At 44.7% G+C, this 20,264-nt stretch overlaps 1 protein-coding gene across 1 annotated transcript in view; it reads left to right on the top strand.

The window, feature by feature from the left end:
• Positions 1-14,408, top strand: part of Irak3 (interleukin 1 receptor associated kinase 3) — a 52,185-nt gene extending 37,777 nt beyond the window's left edge. The window contains exons 9-12 of the mRNA XM_021174672.2: positions 9,202-9,400; positions 9,871-9,933; positions 10,022-10,186; positions 12,876-14,408. Of these exons, the coding sequence (XP_021030331.1) occupies positions 9,202-9,400; positions 9,871-9,933; positions 10,022-10,186; positions 12,876-13,352 (904 nt within the window). The 3' untranslated portion in view covers positions 13,353-14,408. The remainder of the gene's footprint in view (positions 1-9,201; positions 9,401-9,870; positions 9,934-10,021; positions 10,187-12,875) is intronic.
• Positions 14,409-20,264: the final 5,856 nt, after the last annotated feature.

The raw sequence follows: 20,264 nt of genomic DNA, 5'->3' as shown, positions 1-20,264 counted from the left end.
GAAAGTAGCAGGGAGAATACTCCTGGTGGAGGCAGTAAATTTGTTCAAGGGGGTCAAAGCAAAGAACTGCCTCACATACAGCAGAGGCCAAGGAAGGAAGGAAGGAAGGGAGGGAGGGAGGGAGGGAGGGAGGGAGGGAGGAAGGAAGGAAGGAAGGAAGGGAGGGAGGAAGGGAAAAAGGTCGGCTTGTTGGCTGGAGAACAGATGGAGTTTGGAAATAAGGTAAATTGAGGTGACAAGGACAGAGAACGTGATGGTCATGGGGTTGACGGGCTTGAGCGGTGACTAGGTTGGAGAACTAGGTTTGATAAGTAAACTCAAAGGAGAGACTCAAGCTTGTCTTGAGGACACGTAGGAGTAGAAACATTCGTAGTTTCCAAGACAATAGCCCAGGTACTTACCTTGCTATGCTAAATTTAATGCTGTTTAATAGCCCAGCTAGACAGAATCTTGGTGATAAACACACAGAAGCTGACAGATAAGCAACCAGTCAGAGAGCAGAGTGTGTGGAAATACAGCGAGTCGCTTATTTACTTTATAGTTGGGGGATGGACTCATGATTGTTCCCTGTCTGGCTGTTACCATTTGGATCTTATGTGTATCTGAAAGAACATGCATGGTGGCTCATCCTAGCACTTGTGAGCCTAGGCAGGAAGATTGCCACGAGTTTGAAGCCAGTATGCATTGCCAGACTGTCTCGACCAGCCAGCTTCTGAATAAAGACAAAGAGGCTTTATTTCTTTATGAATCCTAGGCCTTATAGCTTAGGCATGTTCCCAGATAGCTCCTGTAACTTAATAACCCATTTATTCTAATCTATGTTTGCCACATGGCCCCTTACCTCTCCACCAGTCCCTGTGCCTGTCTCTTCCTCCGTGTCTGGCTGCCAATCACCCATGCCTACTTCTTTTCCCAGAGTTCCTAGCTCTACCCGGAAGTCCTGCTTTTCCTCTACTACTCTGTGATAGGTCTTTATTGAACCATTCAGAAGGTGATGGAGAAGAGTGTTCACGAAACACTGAGACAGGTGATGCTTCCTAAAAATGATAGCCTGTTCTCCACTCTCTGCTGGTACAAGAATCGACATTTAAATAGTACAAAGACAACCTGTACACAGCAGACAAGAAGTTTATCCCAACAGGTATGAAATGTAGGATGCGATCTTCCCCTCCCCTCAAGGGCTCCTACATTGAAGTTTTGACGGTCTCTACAGTGGTCGTATTAGTGGTGTTGGGACATTTAGGAAGTGGAGTCTGGTATGGGAACTCAGGTCATTAGGAGCATCTCCTTGAAGGGATATTAGGACCCTGGACCTTGCTACTGGTCTTTGCTTCTCAGCCAACACCGGGAGGATTGACCTCTTCTGCTTTCACACAATGATGTACGTTCCTGCCACGGACCCAAAGTAATGGGACCAACCAACCATGGACTGAAACCACGAGTTAGAATAAATCGTTCGCTCTTATTAAATTGTTTCTCTCGGGTGTTTTGTGAGTGGGGGGAAAGCTGACTACCATGACAGATTTTCCAAGGTCTGAGGATTCTAACGCAGCCCATCCATAGGCTGCACCTGCAAGGGTCTCAGCCACCTCCACAGCCCGCAGAATAATGATCTGCAGGAGGCAAGAAGGCAGTTCAGTTCTACATGACTTAAGTAGCCAGTGTTGGCTCAAGCTTCAGGAGTCTGACCCGGAGTAGTTTGTTTTAGGCATCATTGAGCAAGGCACGATTTGATGAAAATGTTCCTGTGGGTAATTAACTTGATCTTGTGTTTGCGATAAAACATACATAAATCTGCTGGAGGAACTTGAGGCACAGTGTAGGCTAACTAAAGATCGGACATGACTGCATCGAAAGACTTTGCAAAGCTCATGTCATATCCATGACGATAGATCTATAGAGAGACTGAGAAGCAAGCTTCCCATAAAGGTCTGGAGGGAGGGTCTGGTGTGATCTCTGGGCACACAGATAGTACAAAGGTCACCAGGCTGTTAACCACGTCAGCTCCCAGCCTTCTGTGTGGACCACAGGGCATCCCCTGCCTTGAAGGAACCATGCTGTGTGTTTAATATTCCAAGTTGTCCTAGTTTTAATCTATGAAAATAAGGAGCTCAGTGTCTCCTACATGTGCAAACACACATACACACACAAACACACACACACTCATATACACACACAGACAAACACATAAACGCAGATGCTACATACAAATAGACACACACAAGCACATATGCACTCATATACACATGTGCACACACATGTACACACAGACACATAGACCCACATACACAAACACACACATACACACACAAACACACATACACTCATATACACACACAAACACATAAACACAGATGCTACATACACACAAGCACATATACACTCATATACACATGTGCACACACATGTACACACAGACACATAGACACACATACACAAACACACATACATACACACAAACCCATAAACACACACACTCATATACACACACATACAAACACATAAACATAGATGCTACATACAAATAGATACATACAAACACATATAAACTCATATACACATGTGCACACACATGTACACACAGACACACATACACAAACACACATACATACACACAAACAAATAAACACACATACACTCGTATATACATGTACACACACATAAACACAGGCATGTACATACAAATAGACACACATACACAGACACACACACATACACACATACATAAACACATATGCACACATATAAACATAGACACACATACACAAACACACACACAGAAACATGTATACACACATACACATAAACACAGACATATACATACAAATATACACATACACAGACACACACACATACACAAACACATATGCACACATACACACATAGACACACATACACAAACACACACACATAAGCAAGTGTGTAAGACGTAAATCCCAGGGCTGTGGACCTGTACCTAGGAATCATGCTTTCGCGTGGTTTCATCACCGTCCATGCCTGCTCCAGCACAAACCAAGCCCCTTCAGAGCCTTAGCCTTTCTGCTGAGCTGCCAGCAAAAATATTCGTTGGTGCCAACTTCAGCCATAGGCATCTCCCTCTTACTTGGTGATATGCACACCTGTTGTCTAGGAATTGGAACAAGACCAATTCAGTTCACTTAGGCCACCAAACATCTGTCAGATGGTAACAGCATCTGTCTGTAGGAGTCCTGGCCAAGTGAGTTGGCTGACCTTAGTCACTTTCCTGCATCTCTGAAGAGACCCCTTCCCTTCACTCAAAATTAGACCCCCCTAATTCTTAGCCCATTGCTCTTAGGAGGGTCCCAAGTCACCGACTCTCCTGTGTTTGCCATGCAGTTTGAAAAGTCATAATTAGGAAAGACAGTTTCTAGCAAGGGAGCCATATGTGTTCTTGACATTTGGCTCGAAGATCTGTGTTGAATGGAATCATTTTCCATGAGTAACTCTGCTGTTTTTTGGTCAGAGTAGTGAAAAATGGAAAAAAATCTTCATTTCCTTTTCTGAACAGAAACAGGAGGCATGGGCTAGAGAGATGGCTCAGTGGTTAAGAGCACTGGCTGTTCTTCCAGAGGACCTGAGTTCAACTCCCAGCAACCACATGGTAGTTCACAACCATCTGTAATGGAATCTGATGCCCTCTTCTGGTGTGTCTGAAGACAGTGACAGTGAACTCACATGCATTAAATAAATAAATCTTTTTTTTTTAAAAAAAAAAAGGCAGGAGGCACAGTGGGCTTCAGAGAGGTTCAGCAGAGAATTTCATGGCAGCAGTGATTCTGGTGGCACATAGAGATGTTGGGTAAGAATAACACGGGAAGGGGCCTTCTGCATGGAGCAGCACAAAGGTCACCAGAGACAGCCACATGCAATTTATCCTATGGCATTGGTAAATACTTATCCACGAAGGATTGGAGCTAGACTGCAGGTGGACTGTGGTGTTCAGTCTAAGCCAAGGACTTCAGATCCCATACAGAATCCCACAGAAGCCCTTATCACTAACCCTGAGTGTAGGACTCATCATTATCATTTGTAGTTGAAATGAATTTCTGGGAGGAAAGCTAAGGCTTAGAAAAACCAGGCATTTGCCTGTCATGTGACCTGTCTGTCACATGACTTGCCTGTCACATGGCTACAGATGAGAAAGGGAAGGTGCCTTTCCATGTCTCTGTATTCCCAACAACCGTGCTCTTATTAGGGAATTTAAAGGCCTGGGCTTACAAGGGGTGCGTTGGCCTCATCAACAGACACAGGAATTGAGAGAGAGAAGCACCATGGGCACTCTCTGAGATGTTGATGTCAGACTCTTGTGGGGGAGAGAGATTAGGTCTGGAGATCCACGCCATTAGTCTGGTTTGTTCCAGCAGAGAGAGATTTCTCTTTCTAAGAAGGAAAATGTCACCAGACTCAACAGGCATGGTGGCACACGCCTTTAATCTCAGCACTCGGGAGGGAGAGGCAGGCAGATTTCTGAGTTCGAGGCCAGCCTGGTCTACAAAATGAGTTCTAGGACAGCCAGGGCTACACAGAGAAACCTTGTCTCAAAAAAAAAAAAAAAACAAAAAAAACAAAAAACAAAAAAAAGAAAAAACAAAAAAAAAAACAATAAAAACCAAACCAAACAAACAAACAAAATGTCTAGCTTGCTGTTGAGGAACACCCACAGGAGGAAGCGAAGCCCACATTCCAGAGGTGTTTTCAGCAACTCTGGCAGTTTTAGCCCAAAAATATCTTAGTAATCTGAACTCTTTAAGAGGATGTTATAAAAACAAAACTCACTACCAGATGGTGGGAGTTGAGAAGGAGAGGATCCAAAGAGAGAATCCAGAATTGGATTGGCAGAAGACTCACATTTATCTTTAGGAAGTGAAGATATTTTCCAATTACAGGATCTCGTTAAAGCATCTGATAGCGCTAGACCTTGCGGGTTCACATTTATAGATAACTTTACATTGAGAGACATTTTACCCGCAGCAGTTCCCATCCCAGACGTTCATTCCTGCTAATGGCTCCAAATCAGGAACTTAACCTCAGTGAGTGTTTCCAACAGGTCCTATAAACTCAGGTCCTAGGATGGTGTTGCCCATGGTGAAACAGGCTTCTGCATTAGAGGAGGGAGACAGGGAGCTTCAACGGGGATGTCTGAACACTGGAAACTGACCAGAGACACAAGATTAGAGTGCGGGAGAGAGCACACACAGCGTTCCTTATGTGCTGGTCTATAAGTATGGGAGGAGGCCGGTAGGGTGGATAGACAGCCACAGGTTGGTCTACCGGCCACAGGACACTCTTGTTTGGTGACTCTGCCTCTTTCAGCCTTTATCCCAGTCCTCCTGGGCAGGTCAGCTGAGAGCTGCAGATTTGTGAAGGCTGAGAGTCAGTTTAGTGTTTAATAGAACACCTAGTAGATGCAACACCAGCTGGACGGATTGATTCTTTAATCCTCTTATACCCGCCCCTATAGGCACTAAGTTGTTGAAGGTGAAGAGAAACCTGATTTCAGAATGTGACAATTGACGGAGACTCAAAAAAGTCCCTCTAAATATATGTAGTGTCTTTAAAGATCAGTTCTTATCCTCTGGGTCAAACACAACCTTGTTAGACACAACTTAACATTCAAATCTTACATTTTAATCTATATATATCGTCCTAATTTTTAAGGCCTGTTTCTACTAAACCAGGAAAGTTAGTGATGAGCAGAGAAAGATGTTCTTAGTATGTTTGGGGAATCATGTTCCTTAAAAAAAAAATAGTGTTAAATCACTACACCTGAGTAATGTACAATGTCACCACCTGGTCAGGATTGCCCCAAGGTCTCAGTCGGGGATCCTTCTATTTAAAGAATTACAAATCCCATTGGCCTCTCTGTTACAGCAAATACTTTTAGAGTAAGGGGTAGGGAATGGGAAGTAGAAACACGAGGTGCAGGTGTGGGCCAAAGCTGCACTGTCTGCCTCTGTAACGGCCAGAATCACCAGCACGCTGCGCTTTGGCTTTGTGTTGGTGTGACTTCAACTGTCTCTTCTTTTTGTCAGTCCCTTCTCATGCTGCAGAACAAATATACTGAGTGGTAGCTGGAGACACTTGATAATTGAAGATTCTATTTTAGGTTGAAGTAGAGGACAGGGGAAAGCATTCGTGTAGAACCTGACAAGGTTTTACAAGTTTTTACCAGTCCCACTTTCCTAAACCTGAGCCTTCCTCTTTCTCGCCTCCTTGTAACCTTTCTTTAGAACCAAATAAATCACTGGTTTCAAAATGTACGCTCAGCACTAAGGCCTGCTGGCAAGAACTCACCTCTTCACCAGATTCAGCATGTAAGGGAAGTATCCTTAGGTCATCCTGTCTGACCCATGCCCCCTCGCTGACCCCATGACCTCCATGGGTGTTTTGGGTGGCATGGTTTGTGGTCACCCAGATCACCTCTGCTCTCAGAGTCCTGTGACTCACCTGTTGCTGTCAGCTTCCAATTGTTTTGCTGTAGGTCAAGTTCACGGCTAGGATTATAGGTTTTGTTATTATTGCTGTCCCTCTCCCTCTCCCCACACTCCTTTCCCATACTTAAAAAAAAAAAACCCTCCAGGGAATCCTATGTGGTGTTTAGATTCGGGTTTGTCATTTTCAACCGCCTAACCTATTAATCAGAATACCATGACTTCTGGAGAACTGGGGTGAAGGAGGAAGACATTGAAAATGTGGCAGTCAGCTAGATGGTGATGGTACACGCCTTTAACAACAGCTCTTGGGAGGCAGGGCAGATGAATTTCTTTTTCTTTTCTTGGGTTTTTGGAGACAGGGTTTCTCTGTGTATCCCTGGCTGTCCTGGAACTCACTTTGCTTTGTAGACCAGTCTGGCCTCGAAGTCAGAAATCCGCCTGCCTCTGCCTCCCAAGTGCTGAGACTAAAGACGAGCGCCACCACGCCCGGCTGCAGATGAATTTCTAAATCTGAGGCTAACCTCATCCAGGGCTATACAGATAAACAAAACAAGACAAAAAAAAAGTGGCGTTTAGAGTGTTGACATCTTCCTCTGGGCAGAGATGACACAGGGGTACTCAGAAGTGCCTCCCAGAGTAGTAAAAACTGGAGTGGGGGTGGGGGTGGGAGGTGGGGATGGGGGAGAGTAACTCATGATGTCACTGGATAGGAGAGTTCACTGGGCACGCCTGAGAGTTTCCTACTATTTTGTGTTTTGGAATTAGGCAATGGACAGAGACATAGAAAGTAGTATAAACTGGGTAAAAGAAGAAGTTATGTTTCTAGAGGAGGAAGCTGGCCATGGCAGGCAAAGGGGCAAAAGCTCCAAGGACCTCCCATGTGGAGCTGGGATGTTTATTGGCTTCTTGGCTGATTTACATACAGTGAGCTTTCTTGGGCCTGGTGTGCTACATGTAGTTCTACAAACAACTTCATGCATCTTCAAACTCGCATGTTCATATTCTCCCAAATTCTGAAAGCATCATGGTAGGTCCAGAAGCCCCAGATTTGAGCAACTGAAGTGTGCAGTTACGGGAGATTTAAGCATGCCTTCTTTCTTTCTTCCCCTTCCCCTTCACGTTTTTATTCTTAAAAGAACCTAGGACATCACTTCATTTCATCTGTTGTCAACTTGTTCCTAGGCAAAGTCTGGATTGAGGCCTTAGTTACGAACACAGAACTAATGTGCTCAAATCCACTATGAATCCCACCGTAGCCTCTCAGTCATGTCTTCCTCTGGAGGGTAACAGTTCAGAATTTGCCCTGCCTAGTCATGTTCTTGTACTGGGATAGCAGAGGCCTTTGGGACATTTGTAGGATTTGGTGTTTGTTCAGGCTTACGAACCTCTTACCCACTGGCCGCTACTACATTTGATAATAGAGCATAGTACTGCAAAATCTGTGCCTTGACATTTGGATGAGCAAGCTAAGTAGAAAATGTCTCAACATCAGGATACAAACAAGCTCTGAAGAGCCCTAAGCAAAACTGAAACAAAAGGTCACTTACTTACTCAAGGCCTCCAACCACTGTGGCAGCCTCTGCCTGCTCCCTTATGGCTGATTGACAGTCCTCATGGTTGCCACAATGTATCCAGCTATCCCTGCCACAATGTATCCAGCCACCCCTGCTACAATGTATCCAGCCATCCCTGCCACAATGTATCCAGCCATCCCTGCCACAATGAATCCAGCCATCCCTGCTACAATGTATCCAGCCATCCCAGACAGCCAAGGGACTTTATATTCCATGAGCAGTGTCATGGATTCTGCTGTTCTGGCCTCAGATGCAAGAACTGAAGGTCTCAGAACCTGGGGAAGGACTTCTGCTGTGTGGAATGTATGTCCCCCTGGGCTTCTCCTCTCCTGCTGTCCTATGACAGACTTTTGAGGCATAAAGTAAACCAACATGTAATCCCATTTAAAATGTGACATGATTGTTTTTAATGTGACAGTCCCCCCCCCCCAAATGAATTCTATGCTCTCTGCCTTTGCTTCCTCAGTATTCCACATTCCGAGTGAGTCTCAAAGCTAAAATGAAACTCAGAGAGATGGAACTCTGAGGTGGGATGAGTATTAAAGTCAGGTAGTGGTTCTCAACCTGTGGGTTGTGACCTCTTTTGGGGTCACATATCTGGTATCCTGCCCATCAGACATTTACATTACAATTTTTAACGGTAGCAAAATGACAGTTATGAAGTAGCAATGAAAAGAATTCTATGGCCGGCTGTCAGCACAACACGAGGAGCTGTATTAAAGGGGTGCAGTGCCAGGAAGGTTGGGAACCATTGAAATAGGGGCTGTCAAAGACTCCTCAAGTCTTTCTAGGGTAATGGTTCTAGGAAGCCTAAGCGTTCCATAACACAGCTCTCTGCATATAACAGATTCCACTACTAGCTGCTTAAAACTGAGCTCATGGTCCCCGTAAGAGTACAAGCAAGCTGCTGTGGTTAATCTTAGTTTGTCCTGTTGGCACTGCATCTACACATGTTTCAAACTCTGAAATACCCACTGTTCATGGGTCAGATTTTTTTTTCTCTTTAGGCTTCACTTAAATTTATGTTTATGCCTGAAGAAAAAGGTTTGAATTTGTCCTCGCTCAAGGGGACTTATGTTTGCCTTCATCTTACAGTGTTCTGAATCACTCAGCCATGTCGTAGCTCAGCCTCTGTGATGTTTTGTCCTGTCTGTCTTTGACCACACTTTCAGTGCAAACATACTCTTGGATGACCAGCTCCAACCCAAACTAACGGATTTTGCCGCGGCACACTTCCGACCCAATCCAGAGCAGCAGAGTTCTACCATAAATATGACTGGCAGTGGCAGGAAACATCTGTGGTACATGCCAGAAGAATACATCAGACAGGGAAGACTTTCCGTTAAAACTGATGTCTACAGCTTCGGAATCGTGAGTGTCACCTGCTAGTTAGCTACAGAAGAGAATTCACTGCCATGAGGGCTCTAAATCCCGACAGCAGTGCCTCTCAACCTTTCATAGGGGTCCCCTAAGGTCATCTGCATATTAGATATTTACATTAAGATTCATCAGAGTAGCAACATTACTGTTATGAAGTAGCAATAAAAATAACTTTATGGCTGGCGGTCACCACAACACAAGGAACGGTATTAGAAGGTCACAGCATTAGGCAGGTTGAGGACCACTGGCTTAGAGGACAAATTTTAAGAGTTTTAACTTTTATACCTATTGGTTTTCTGTTACTCGTTATCTGACACATTAATTTTCGCATAATCCTTGAAGTAACAAAATACATGCATATTAATTAGAACCGAATCCATTGTCATGTCAAATAGTTGAAACTAATTCTGTAGTTATTCTCAACCTCTGTGGCTGACTTGGTGGATGGATGTACCTTATAGGTGATCATGGAGGTTCTAACGGGCTGCAAAGTGGTGCTGGATGATCCGAAACACGTTCAGCTGGTAAGAACTGCGCTCATGCGGGCACCCGTTTGCCAACTAGTTGTCTGATAGAGTTCCAGGAATCAACTCTGTCCTTTCCTCTTCCTAGCGGGATCTCCTCATGGAACTGATGGAGAAAAGAGGCCTAGACTCCTGCCTGTCCTTCTTAGACAGGAAGATACCGCCCTGTCCTCGGAACTTCTCTGCAAAGCTCTTCTCTCTGGCAGGCCAGTGTGCGGCAACGAGGGCCAAGTTAAGACCCACGATGGATGAAGTAAGATATATGAGGTTTTATTCAAAGGCGAGCCATGGGGAATCTGAGTCCGATAAATTGTGCATCCAAGCAAATTCTTCATTAGTGAGACAAATTCAGCTTCCCACAGAGAATTCTAGACTAATAGATAACCTTTCTAGCTTAAAACAAACAAACACCTCACACTCTGCTGTGGTTGTAGAAGCCATTTCTAGGTAGAACCAGAGTGTTATAAAATATCAAATATGGGGCCAGTAAAGTGGCTTAGTAGGTAAAGGCATGTTTACCAGGCAAGCCTGATAACCTGAGTTTGACCTCCCCAGAACGCATGCAAACAATAAGTTATCCTGTCACCTTCCAGTGAGCTCCCCAGAATACTCCCACCTTCATTGATAATCTTTTTTTAAATCTAATGAAAAGTAGTTTGAAAGGGGCATTTTATTTAACAGTCTGACCCCTTAAAAGGTACATATTTGTTTTCATTGTTTTAAAATGTATTTTCCATATATGTAATCTGTTCATTTATAAGCAAATATTGTATTTGGGGTACCAGGGATACATAGCTGTTGCTGGAAATATTAAAACGACTATCAATATCTCGTGCTACACCAGGCACTGTTAGGCCACATGGTTCCAGTGGGGTGCTCTGAACTTGATGGTCTCTTTGACCTGGAGCTCCTGAAATGTCTGTACCAGACTCACTAAGTTCCCTTGGCAGGTCATGGCCATGCCAGTCCCACGCAACATCAGCCACCACCACACCTAGCAACCTGGTAGAAACAAAACTCTAGAAGCTTATAATTAATCAGCCAGATTTATATCTCAGTAAATTCTCAATTCACAGGATGCCTGCACAATCAATTCAGGACCAATTGATAATGGTACAAGCTGCCCACCTAGATTAGACAAGTTGCCCCAATTGTTCTAACCCTAGATGATAACACATCTACCTGTGGTGATTAAAATTACTTGGAATCTGTATCACCCTGTTCATCTCCCTCCATCTTGCTTCCTTGTCCCTACCTGTCTTCTCTGTCCCCATCTATGCAGCTCTTCAAGCTGCCTCCCTTTTTCTCTGTCCAATCACAGGCTTCTTGTTTTATAAATAATTAAATTAATTGGACAGGGGAAATTCTGCTACACATGGCGGTCAAAATATGGTGACCATTCTCAAGCTTGCAATACAAAGAAATCAGATCAATAGACATGATATTTCAGTCCAGTAGGCAGGCATGATGGCAGTCAGAATTCCAGGATGACCAGGAAGGGTAGAGTCAGAATAGAGTTGGGTTGCCAGTCTGTGGCAACCAGAAGATCCTTACTGAAGGTGATGGCTTAGCTATGATCTGGGAACAGGTCAGATATGGGTAACATTAAGGAGAGAGGACATCCTCAGAAGAGGTGATCAGCACTCCTGAGGGATGACTCAGAGGTCACAAGCCTAAGCTGTAAAACCTGGGCAGCCAGCTTCATGGAGGTGAGCCCTAGCTGAAAGACCTGGGCAGCCAGCATCATGGAGGTGAGCCTTAGCTGTAAGACCCTGGGCAGGCAGCATCATGGAGGTGAGCCTTAGCTGTAAGACCCTGGGTAGCCAGCATCATGGAGGTGAGCCTTAGCTGTAAGACCTGGGCAGCCAGCATCATGGAGGTGAGCCTTAGCTGTAAGACCCTGGACAGCCAGCTTCATGGAGGTGAGCCTTAGCTGTAAGACACTAGGCAGCCAGCATCATGGAGGTGAGCCTTAGCTGTAAGACCTGGGCAGGCAGCATCATGGAGGTGAGCCTTAGCTGTAAGACCTGGGCAGCCAGCATCATGGAGGTGAGCCTTAGCTGTAAGACCCTGGGCAGCCAGCATCATGGAGGTGAGCCTTAGCTGTAAGACACTAGGCAGCCAGCATCATGGAGGTGAGCCTTAGCTGTGAGACACTGGGCAGCCAGCATCATGGAGGTGAGCCTTAGCTGTAAGACACTAGGCAGCCAGCATCATGGAGGTGAGCCTTAGCTGTGAGACCCTGGGCAGCCAGCATCATGGAGGTGAGCCTTAGCTGTAAGACACTAGGCAGCCAGCATCATGGAGGTGAGCCTTAGCTGGAAGACCCTGGGCAGCCAGCATCATGGAGGTGAGCCTTAGCTGGAAGACCTGGGCAGCCAGCATCATGGAGGAGAGACTTAGTTATAAATTCAGCATCATGTAGGAGAGATGAGGTAAAGGAAACAGGAGGAGTTAAAACTTTAGGAGCTTCCAGGTGAGAGAGGGACATTCATTCTCTGCTTGGAGTTGGGTTTTATCCCAAGTCTACTGGAGAGTCATGGCATTTGGCACCTGGAGGCTAGGTCACCCTTGGTGTGCTCCATGAGAATCCTCTACTTTCTGTGGTTGAAAATCCACCCATTCCCATCTGACAGCCTAGAGAGAGGCAGTGGCTAGTTCACGGGTGAAGTCGGGTGTCTTGATAGTCTATAGTTTCTTTTATTCCTTCCTTCAAATCCCTTGATGTGGCCCTCAGAATAAAGGGGCTTCTCCAATATCTAATATCTTTTCTAAATCATCATTCTATGTTTGCACTTACTTTATTGTTTTTTATCTTACTTATTTAATTTACTTATTAGGAAAATGAGAGAACATTCTCTATGATGTAGAGTGAGAAAAGTAAATGGGATTGTCACTGAAGTTTCCCTCTGTGCTTGTGTGCTTGCTTCCTTACTGTTCAGGTCCTATCCTCTCTGGAGAGCACCCAGCCTAGCTTGTATTTTGCAGAAGACCCTCCCACTTCCTTGAAGTCCTTCAGGTGTCCTTCTCCACTGTTCTTGGATAATGTCCCAAGTATTCCAGTAGAAGATGATGAAAACCAGAATAACCATTCAGTACCTCCCAAGGAAGTTTTGGGGACAGATAGAGTGACTCACAAAACCCCCTTTGAATGCAGCCAGTCTGAGGTTACCTTTCTAGGCTTGGACCGAAACAGAGGGAACAGGGGAAGTGAAGCAGCTTGCAATGTGCCCGGTTCTTCTTGTGAGGAATGCTGGTCCCCAGAGCTTGTGGCGCCATCCCAGGACTTAAGGCCTACTGTGATCAGTTTGGGCTCGTCTTGGGAAGTACCAGGCCATTCTTATGGGAGCAAGCCAATGGAGAAGAGGTGTTCCTCTGGGCTCTCTTGCAGTGAGCATGAACAGTCCAAAAAGCAGTGAATCCACCAGAAGATCAAGAAAAAAATAAAAGCAAACGTCGCTGAAGGCACTGAGCAAATAGTGTCCCCGTGGAAAGGCATGAGCTCTGAGCTCCGTGAGTACAGCCAAGGGACCAACTGATGGAGAATTTGAATGGTGCAGATTAGCAGCAAGGAAGTCTATTCCTTCCTCCAAACAGAATAATTTCAAGAGATGCTTTATCCGAGTGACCGCCTCTCAGCCAAACCTGAGAAGCTAAACTGGAGCCAAGCAGAGTTATCCAAGATTCTGGGTTCTGGCAATCAAAACCTAGCAAAGAGTAGCAGGAACCTTAAGTCTCTCACTCTCTCTCCTCATCCGAGTGAGATCTTGGTATAGGTGAACAGAGAACCACCCACCTTCCAGAACCAGAACCACCTTCTCCCCAAGCCAGCATTCAGTCATCAGCAGCCAGCAGTCGCCAGCAGTCAAACATGATACAGTGTCACTCCCCCTCTGTACATGCCCTACGCCCTTTATAAAACCCAGGTCTTCAGGGCCCACCCCTTTCTTTTTCCATCCTTGCTCAGAGGCAGCCTTTTGTATACATTCCCTGACCCCACCCCAATATATCTCTCATATGATATCTGTTGCATAGTGTGACTTTGTGGCATTACTTGGTTGTCAGATCATTTGCACAAGAACAAACGAATAAACAACAACAAAGCCCACCATCATTACCACTGGCACTCAATGCTAGTCTTTCTACTAGGGATACGGACAGTCTATTGGCTTCCCATGGTCATAGGGAAGTTGCTCAAACGCAAAGGTTGTAGGGAATGTCTAATTTGTAAATGGTGTCCGGTGCCTTTGGAAGGAATTGTGTTTTTACAGCGACTGGCAGTTGCTACTCTTTTGTTTATCGCTGGTTAACCGGTCTGTCGGGAAGTGAGCCAAGTCACCCTTGCTAGGGCTTTTTTCTGTGTAGAGAGGGAATTCCAGTCCAAAGTCTGCATCTCTGTATTTAAATTCTTAGAAGAGTTGCCTGTGGTATTCCAATTGTTATAAAAAAAAATTATATTAAAGAATTACAGCGCTGTTGTTGTCTTATTAACTCAGAAACCTGTTACATCCTCAGTAGAATGTGGGAAATTTAAATCAAGTCCTTTTTGTTCCCCTGGGGTAAAGAAGTGATCGTAAGAGTCCAGATCACTTTGCAGTTGGTCCTGTTCTGCGCTCAGCTGTAGGCTCTGCGAAGGAGCCCTCCTGCAGGGAGCCTTTCTCCCCTCAGCTTCACCTCCTCAGTGAAGGACTTGCTGCATAAATGATCTCAGCGGTTTCTTTGTATTAATTTTGTGCTGTTTGCTTCCTGAATTATATCAGAATGGCTCATGTCACCCCACTTACTGGATTGCGAAATCTTAATATTCATTTCCTGTTGCTGGAACAAATGAGCACAAAGCTAGTGGTGTAATGCAACTGACTTCTACAATGTTGGAGGTGTGAAGGCTCGAGTGTTCCTCGGGGAGGTTCCAGGGAAGAATCTTTGCCTGTCCTTTGCAGCTCTGGAAGCCACCTTTATCCCTGAACTGCTCAGTCTGTAGACTCTTTCTCCACCAGAGCAACCAGTGTATATATCTCCAGGCTGCAGACTCTCCCCCCTTCTCTTCCCTCTGGCTCCTCCCCCTCTCTTTCAGGGTCTTCCTCTTCTTTCTCTTCGTTTATGACATCTCTTCATTTATGACACTCTGTTTCTTTCTTATAAAGAGCCTAGTGATTGCATTGGGTCCATTCAAAGAGGTGATGACATTTTCTTTTTCTTAGGGTCCTTAAATTATCACTACTCCTGACCCCAAACCTCCTAATCTATTGGGCTATAAAATACTCACAGGTTTCTTCTGGCTTTGGAGCATAGGCCATGACTCCATCACACTTCCCGCGTGTTAGGGGCTATCTCTTCAGGACTTAGCACGAGAGCTCCCACAGAGCTGGTGTTTTCTTATGAATTGTGTTTAATGAAGCTATAACTACAGATTTAGATAATAAAAATCCAACTGTAGTAAATATTACCTAGTAAATTAGCAAAGTTTTTTTTTTTTATGGCCATGGATAGAAATAACAAAGAAACCCTTTCCAGTGGGTTTGCAGAGTCTGCCCTTTCGAGGAAAGCACCAAGCTTTCTTTTTGTCTTGGGAGAGACAGGATGGTTGGAGTCAAGGTTGAAGAACAGCAACTTGGAGAAGGAAGAAGTCATTGGAAATCAGAAGCAGGACAGGAAAATAAAGAAGTTAAAAACACACACAGCAACGACTCCCTAAAGAGGCAGAGGGTGTGGTTAAAACACAAGAAGCTTCAGTCTGCTTGACAAGCCTGAAACAGACCTCAGGAGAGCACTTAGAACAATTCATTCTCCCAGGCTGATGTGAACATATCTGCCTGCCCAGAGCACCCCAAGCTGTTTTTCCAACTGACTTGCAAAGTGCATTGTGTGTGTGTGTGTGTGTGTGTGTGTGTGTGTGTGTGTGTGTGTAAAAACATTACTTGTGCCTGGTGGCACAAGTCTGTAATCTGAGCCAATAAGGGGACTGAGGCAGGAGGATCACAAAGTTCAAGGATACCCTGGGCTACAAAGCAAAATGAAAGCCAGGGTTATAGCTCAGTGGAAGAGCAGTAACCTGGCATGTACAAGACCCAGTGTTCAATCCCCATTACTCTCCACTTCCCCACAAGAAGCATCGAAAGTCTTCAGCCTGTGCCTTGCCTATTTCAAGCCATTCTGAGATTGATTTGGCTTACTTCAGAGACTGAGCCTGAAGGCAGAACAACTCACAAGAGATCATTAAGAATTGACTATGTTTTGGAGTGGTGGTGGCACAAATCTTTATTCCCAGCACTCAGGAGGCAGAGACAGGCAAATCTCTGATTTTGAGGCCAGCCTGGTATATGAAGTGAGTTCTCCGATGTCCAGAGCTACTCAAAGAAACCCTATCTCGGAGAACAAAAATAAATAAATAAATAAATAAATAAATAAATAATAAAAATAGGAATTGACTATGTTATTAGAATGACTCCCAGTGACTTCTTCCTATGCCCACGGAGTAGTGCACCTCACTGTCTTCAAAGAAGTTTCATCCTGCAGTTGGTGGCAGGTAACGAAGAGATCCACAACTAGTCAACCTGTAGAGAACAGGAGGCTGCAGAATGCTTAGCCTTAATGGGACACTTATATCAGAACCCTCCTCCTGAGGCTCAGAGATCCTTGGAGACGAGGGGAGGGAGATGCTGTAAGAGCCAGAGGTAGTGACAGCTGACTACAGGGAAACAGTGGATTCCGCACATGACAGCACAGTTGCACACATGAATTCACAGTGCTTGTGACAGCACACTTAAGACCTTCCAAAGCTCAAGTCAGAGGAAATCCCAGCATGGAGGGAGTGTAGGCATGAAGTCCATTCTTCACTGAAGAAGTGGTGGTAATAAAGAATCTCTGGGAGAGGAAGCATCAGTTTTAAGGATGTGACCAAACTGGTCAACCAAGCTGGGGTAGTCCTCACACCCAAGAATGTTTGAGCAGCACAAATTGGACTCAGTAGATCAAGAAAGGAGGGCAAAGAGCACACACAGAGGTGGGTGCATAGGAAAATGAAGGCAGATCTGAAAGGAGTCGGAGTAAGGGGTGAATATTGAAATACATTATATGAATTGATAATCTGATAAAATAATATTTTAAAAAAGAGCTGACCATGTCAAGCTTCTTTTAATGTCTCACCTCGCAATGGAATTCCTGAATAGATTCATCACCCATCTCCTGAATATTTTTCAGAGACAAAAGCCAGCAACTTGAAATAGGCGAGAGTGGGCAGCAGCTCGCAGGGCACAGCCGAGCATTTTTGTGACTAAGTGGTGGCCGATTTAGACAGGAGCGTTCACAGATCTCCGCTGCTTGCAGGCCCCGCACTCCAGAGGGTTACTCACAGATGAGTGAAAAGATCATTGGAGATCCATTTTCCAGCACAGAGTACCCATTCCTCAGACTTGTGATATACACTATCCATTCTTAGTCGACATAAGGATTTTAACCATTGGATTTAGTAGACTCTGGGCTGCAGTTATCAATTGGGGTGGCAAGCTCTGAAGCTTGCAACAGTGAAGAGAAACTGAGAGGGAGTACTGTGCTTATGTGCCGCAGGAAGAGATGGGGTTTGGAACAGTGCAGATGGAGCCACAGTGGAGCGATAATTCTAAAGGGAAAATTCGAGCTTAACCCAGGGGAAGGTAACCAGGTCTAAGGAGTCCTGTCTCCAGGGGCAGTTTTGTAGACATAAGTAGGTTACTTCATGTGTAAAGGTGATCAAAGCAGCTGCTAGCTAAAAGATAAATTGTTTCTAGTTGTAAAGAGTATAACATGCCACAAATTATGCTGTTCCTCTAGCAAATTTAAATGTGCCAGCGTTACTTTGTATTTCCTGGAAGGGAAATGCCCCTGATACCAACTGCAACATCAGGGCAAATGTCCCCAAGAGAGGAGTTAGGGAAATGTAATTCATAATGGAACCAGTTCCAAATGGCGCGCTGAAGCATGGGATAAATAAATAGTCTCTGGTTATCCTACTACTGATGATAATTTCATGTCATCCTGAAAGTAAGCAGCAAATTATATAGTGGGGCTGCCAGACACAGAATCTTGTCTTATTTCTCTTTTATGGTTTTTAACTTAAGATTAAAAAAAAAAAAAGAGTTGTACTGACTTCAGCCAAGGGTAAATATTAATCTCTGACCTCTTACCATTTCTATTTTATATAGCCTTCAGAAAAATATAAGATTGCAGCAGGGCATGGGTATGAAGCCAATATGCCTGTTTATATTAATTCCCTGCTGACAGCACTAAGGCTTTGGTGGAGACGGGAGGCAGAACAATCACTGACATTTTCATCGTGCATTTGTCTAGCACTCGGAGGACAGGAAAATAATTTATGTGTTTACTCACAGCCTATATAGGCTATTAAAATGCATTTACCTAATGAAAAAATAACCGCTGAATTTTAGAAGACCTTGCTGGCACTACCCCATCTTTCTCTCTACCTCGCATCCCGGCACTATCATTTGGGTGTCAGTAATCATTTAAATGAGCTGAACAGCACTGTTCATTGTTTCCCAGGGAAAAGGTCTCATCGAGGACCCACAATCCCTTTCGATTCCCTCCTATTCTAAGTTTTCCTTTGCCTGAATTGAGGTTTGCATTTGTCTGGATTAGTGGTTGGCCTTTCAAAGAAAATAGTACACCTACTTGGTATTTCAAACAGGAAATTAAGATTAGGAATTAATTATTAAAGTGGTAAAATATCTAGAACTGGAAGAAATGAGGATATGAATTTACCCAGAGATTATCGACACCTAGAGGCATTTCGACTTTTAAGGATGAAAGGAAATAGGCAGACCTAAGAGCTGGGGGCTGCTGTGTTGCTGAATGCCAACTACTAATGCTTCTGCGGAGGAGGAGGCAAGAACTGGCCGCTCTTTATGCCCCTATCATCACTGTTAGAAGCAGCAGAAGAAAAGGTATCGCCATCCCTTCCATGTTCTTAAGGAGAAGCCGGCTGTCAAGTTCATGGAGGAAATAGAATTCTTCCCTAAAGTACAAAAGAAGGGAGGAACAGGAATGAGCAGAAACAATTGGATGTCATGATGTCATGTCCTGACCCCTGGGAAAAGACCACAGACTCAATTCAATTATAATTAAGGGATTTATTGATTAGCTCCTAGCAGCATGACAGGCTTAAAGCTGAATCTCAGACATGTCATGAAAGAGGGTGTGGGAAAGGGTCTTTTAAAGGCAAAAACCACAAGAAGACCTTCACTATCTATGAAAGCAAGTCAGCAACTGGTATGTTCCGTCAAGGAGACCCCAAAATAACCGTTGGGTGTCTGTATACGCAAATTACAGAAGCCAAAAATGCAGTTAGTCACATTGTAGCAAGTAGATAGTCAAGGCTTGTACATGGACAAGGCTCGGTGGGGGTCACTGGGTCAGGTTACTGGAAACTTATCTTCCAGGGACTGAAGTCAGAGACAAATGGCTGATGGGTACCAAGATGGCTGCCTAGCATAAATGGAGTTTTTTAACCATCATAGTCCCCACTGGCTCTAGATCATATGAATCAAACACTGATTAACATTTATGTGTATAGACTATGCCTTAGAGTTTTTATTGCTGTGAAGAGACACCATGACCAAGACAACTCATAAAGGAAAGCATCTAATTGGGTCTGGCTTACAGATCAGAGGCCCATTATCCTCAATGAGGAAGCACGGGTGGCACGCAGGCAGACTTGGTGCTGGAGACGGAGCTGAGAGTCCTACATCTTGATCCAAAGGTAGCAGGAAGTGAACTGAGAGACACACTTCCTCCAACAATGCCACACCTCCCTCTGCCTGCAAGCCTAGAGGACCCGCAGGCTGGAATCCAGAAGTAATTCCAATGCCAGTGAAGGAAGGAACGCGCTGGCAAGAGTGTGGGGAAGTGGGGAACGAACAAGAGCTTCCTCGTCCATGTTCTTTGCATTGGCTGCCGGTAGAAGGTGTGGCCTGGCTAAAGGGGGCGGGGGGCGTGCCTTCCCACCTGGAATGAACCAGTAAAGAAATTCCCTCACAGCTCTACCCAATAGCTTGGGTTTTGGTTAATTCCTGATGTAGCAAAGTTGACAACCAAGAGCAGCTATCACATGGCCCAACAGACAACTTAGACCCTTTAACTATTAAGCACTCAAATGTGCTTGTCTACCACATATTTAAATTTCCAGGGGTGGTAATAGTATTATGCAAACAGTCTTTGAATGAGGATGAGGTTCACGTTCTCTTAAAATAGGTGACATGAACCTGAAGAGATGGCTCAGTGGATAAAACCTTTTTGCAAGCCTGAAGACTGGAGTGTTAGTAAGTACCCATAAAAATGCT

Source organism: Mus caroli, chromosome 10 (assembly GCF_900094665.2).
Source record: "Mus caroli chromosome 10, CAROLI_EIJ_v1.1, whole genome shotgun sequence".
Lineage (NCBI taxonomy): Eukaryota > Metazoa > Chordata > Mammalia > Rodentia > Muridae > Mus > Mus caroli.
This window is presented reverse-complemented; position numbering and strand designations above follow the sequence as displayed.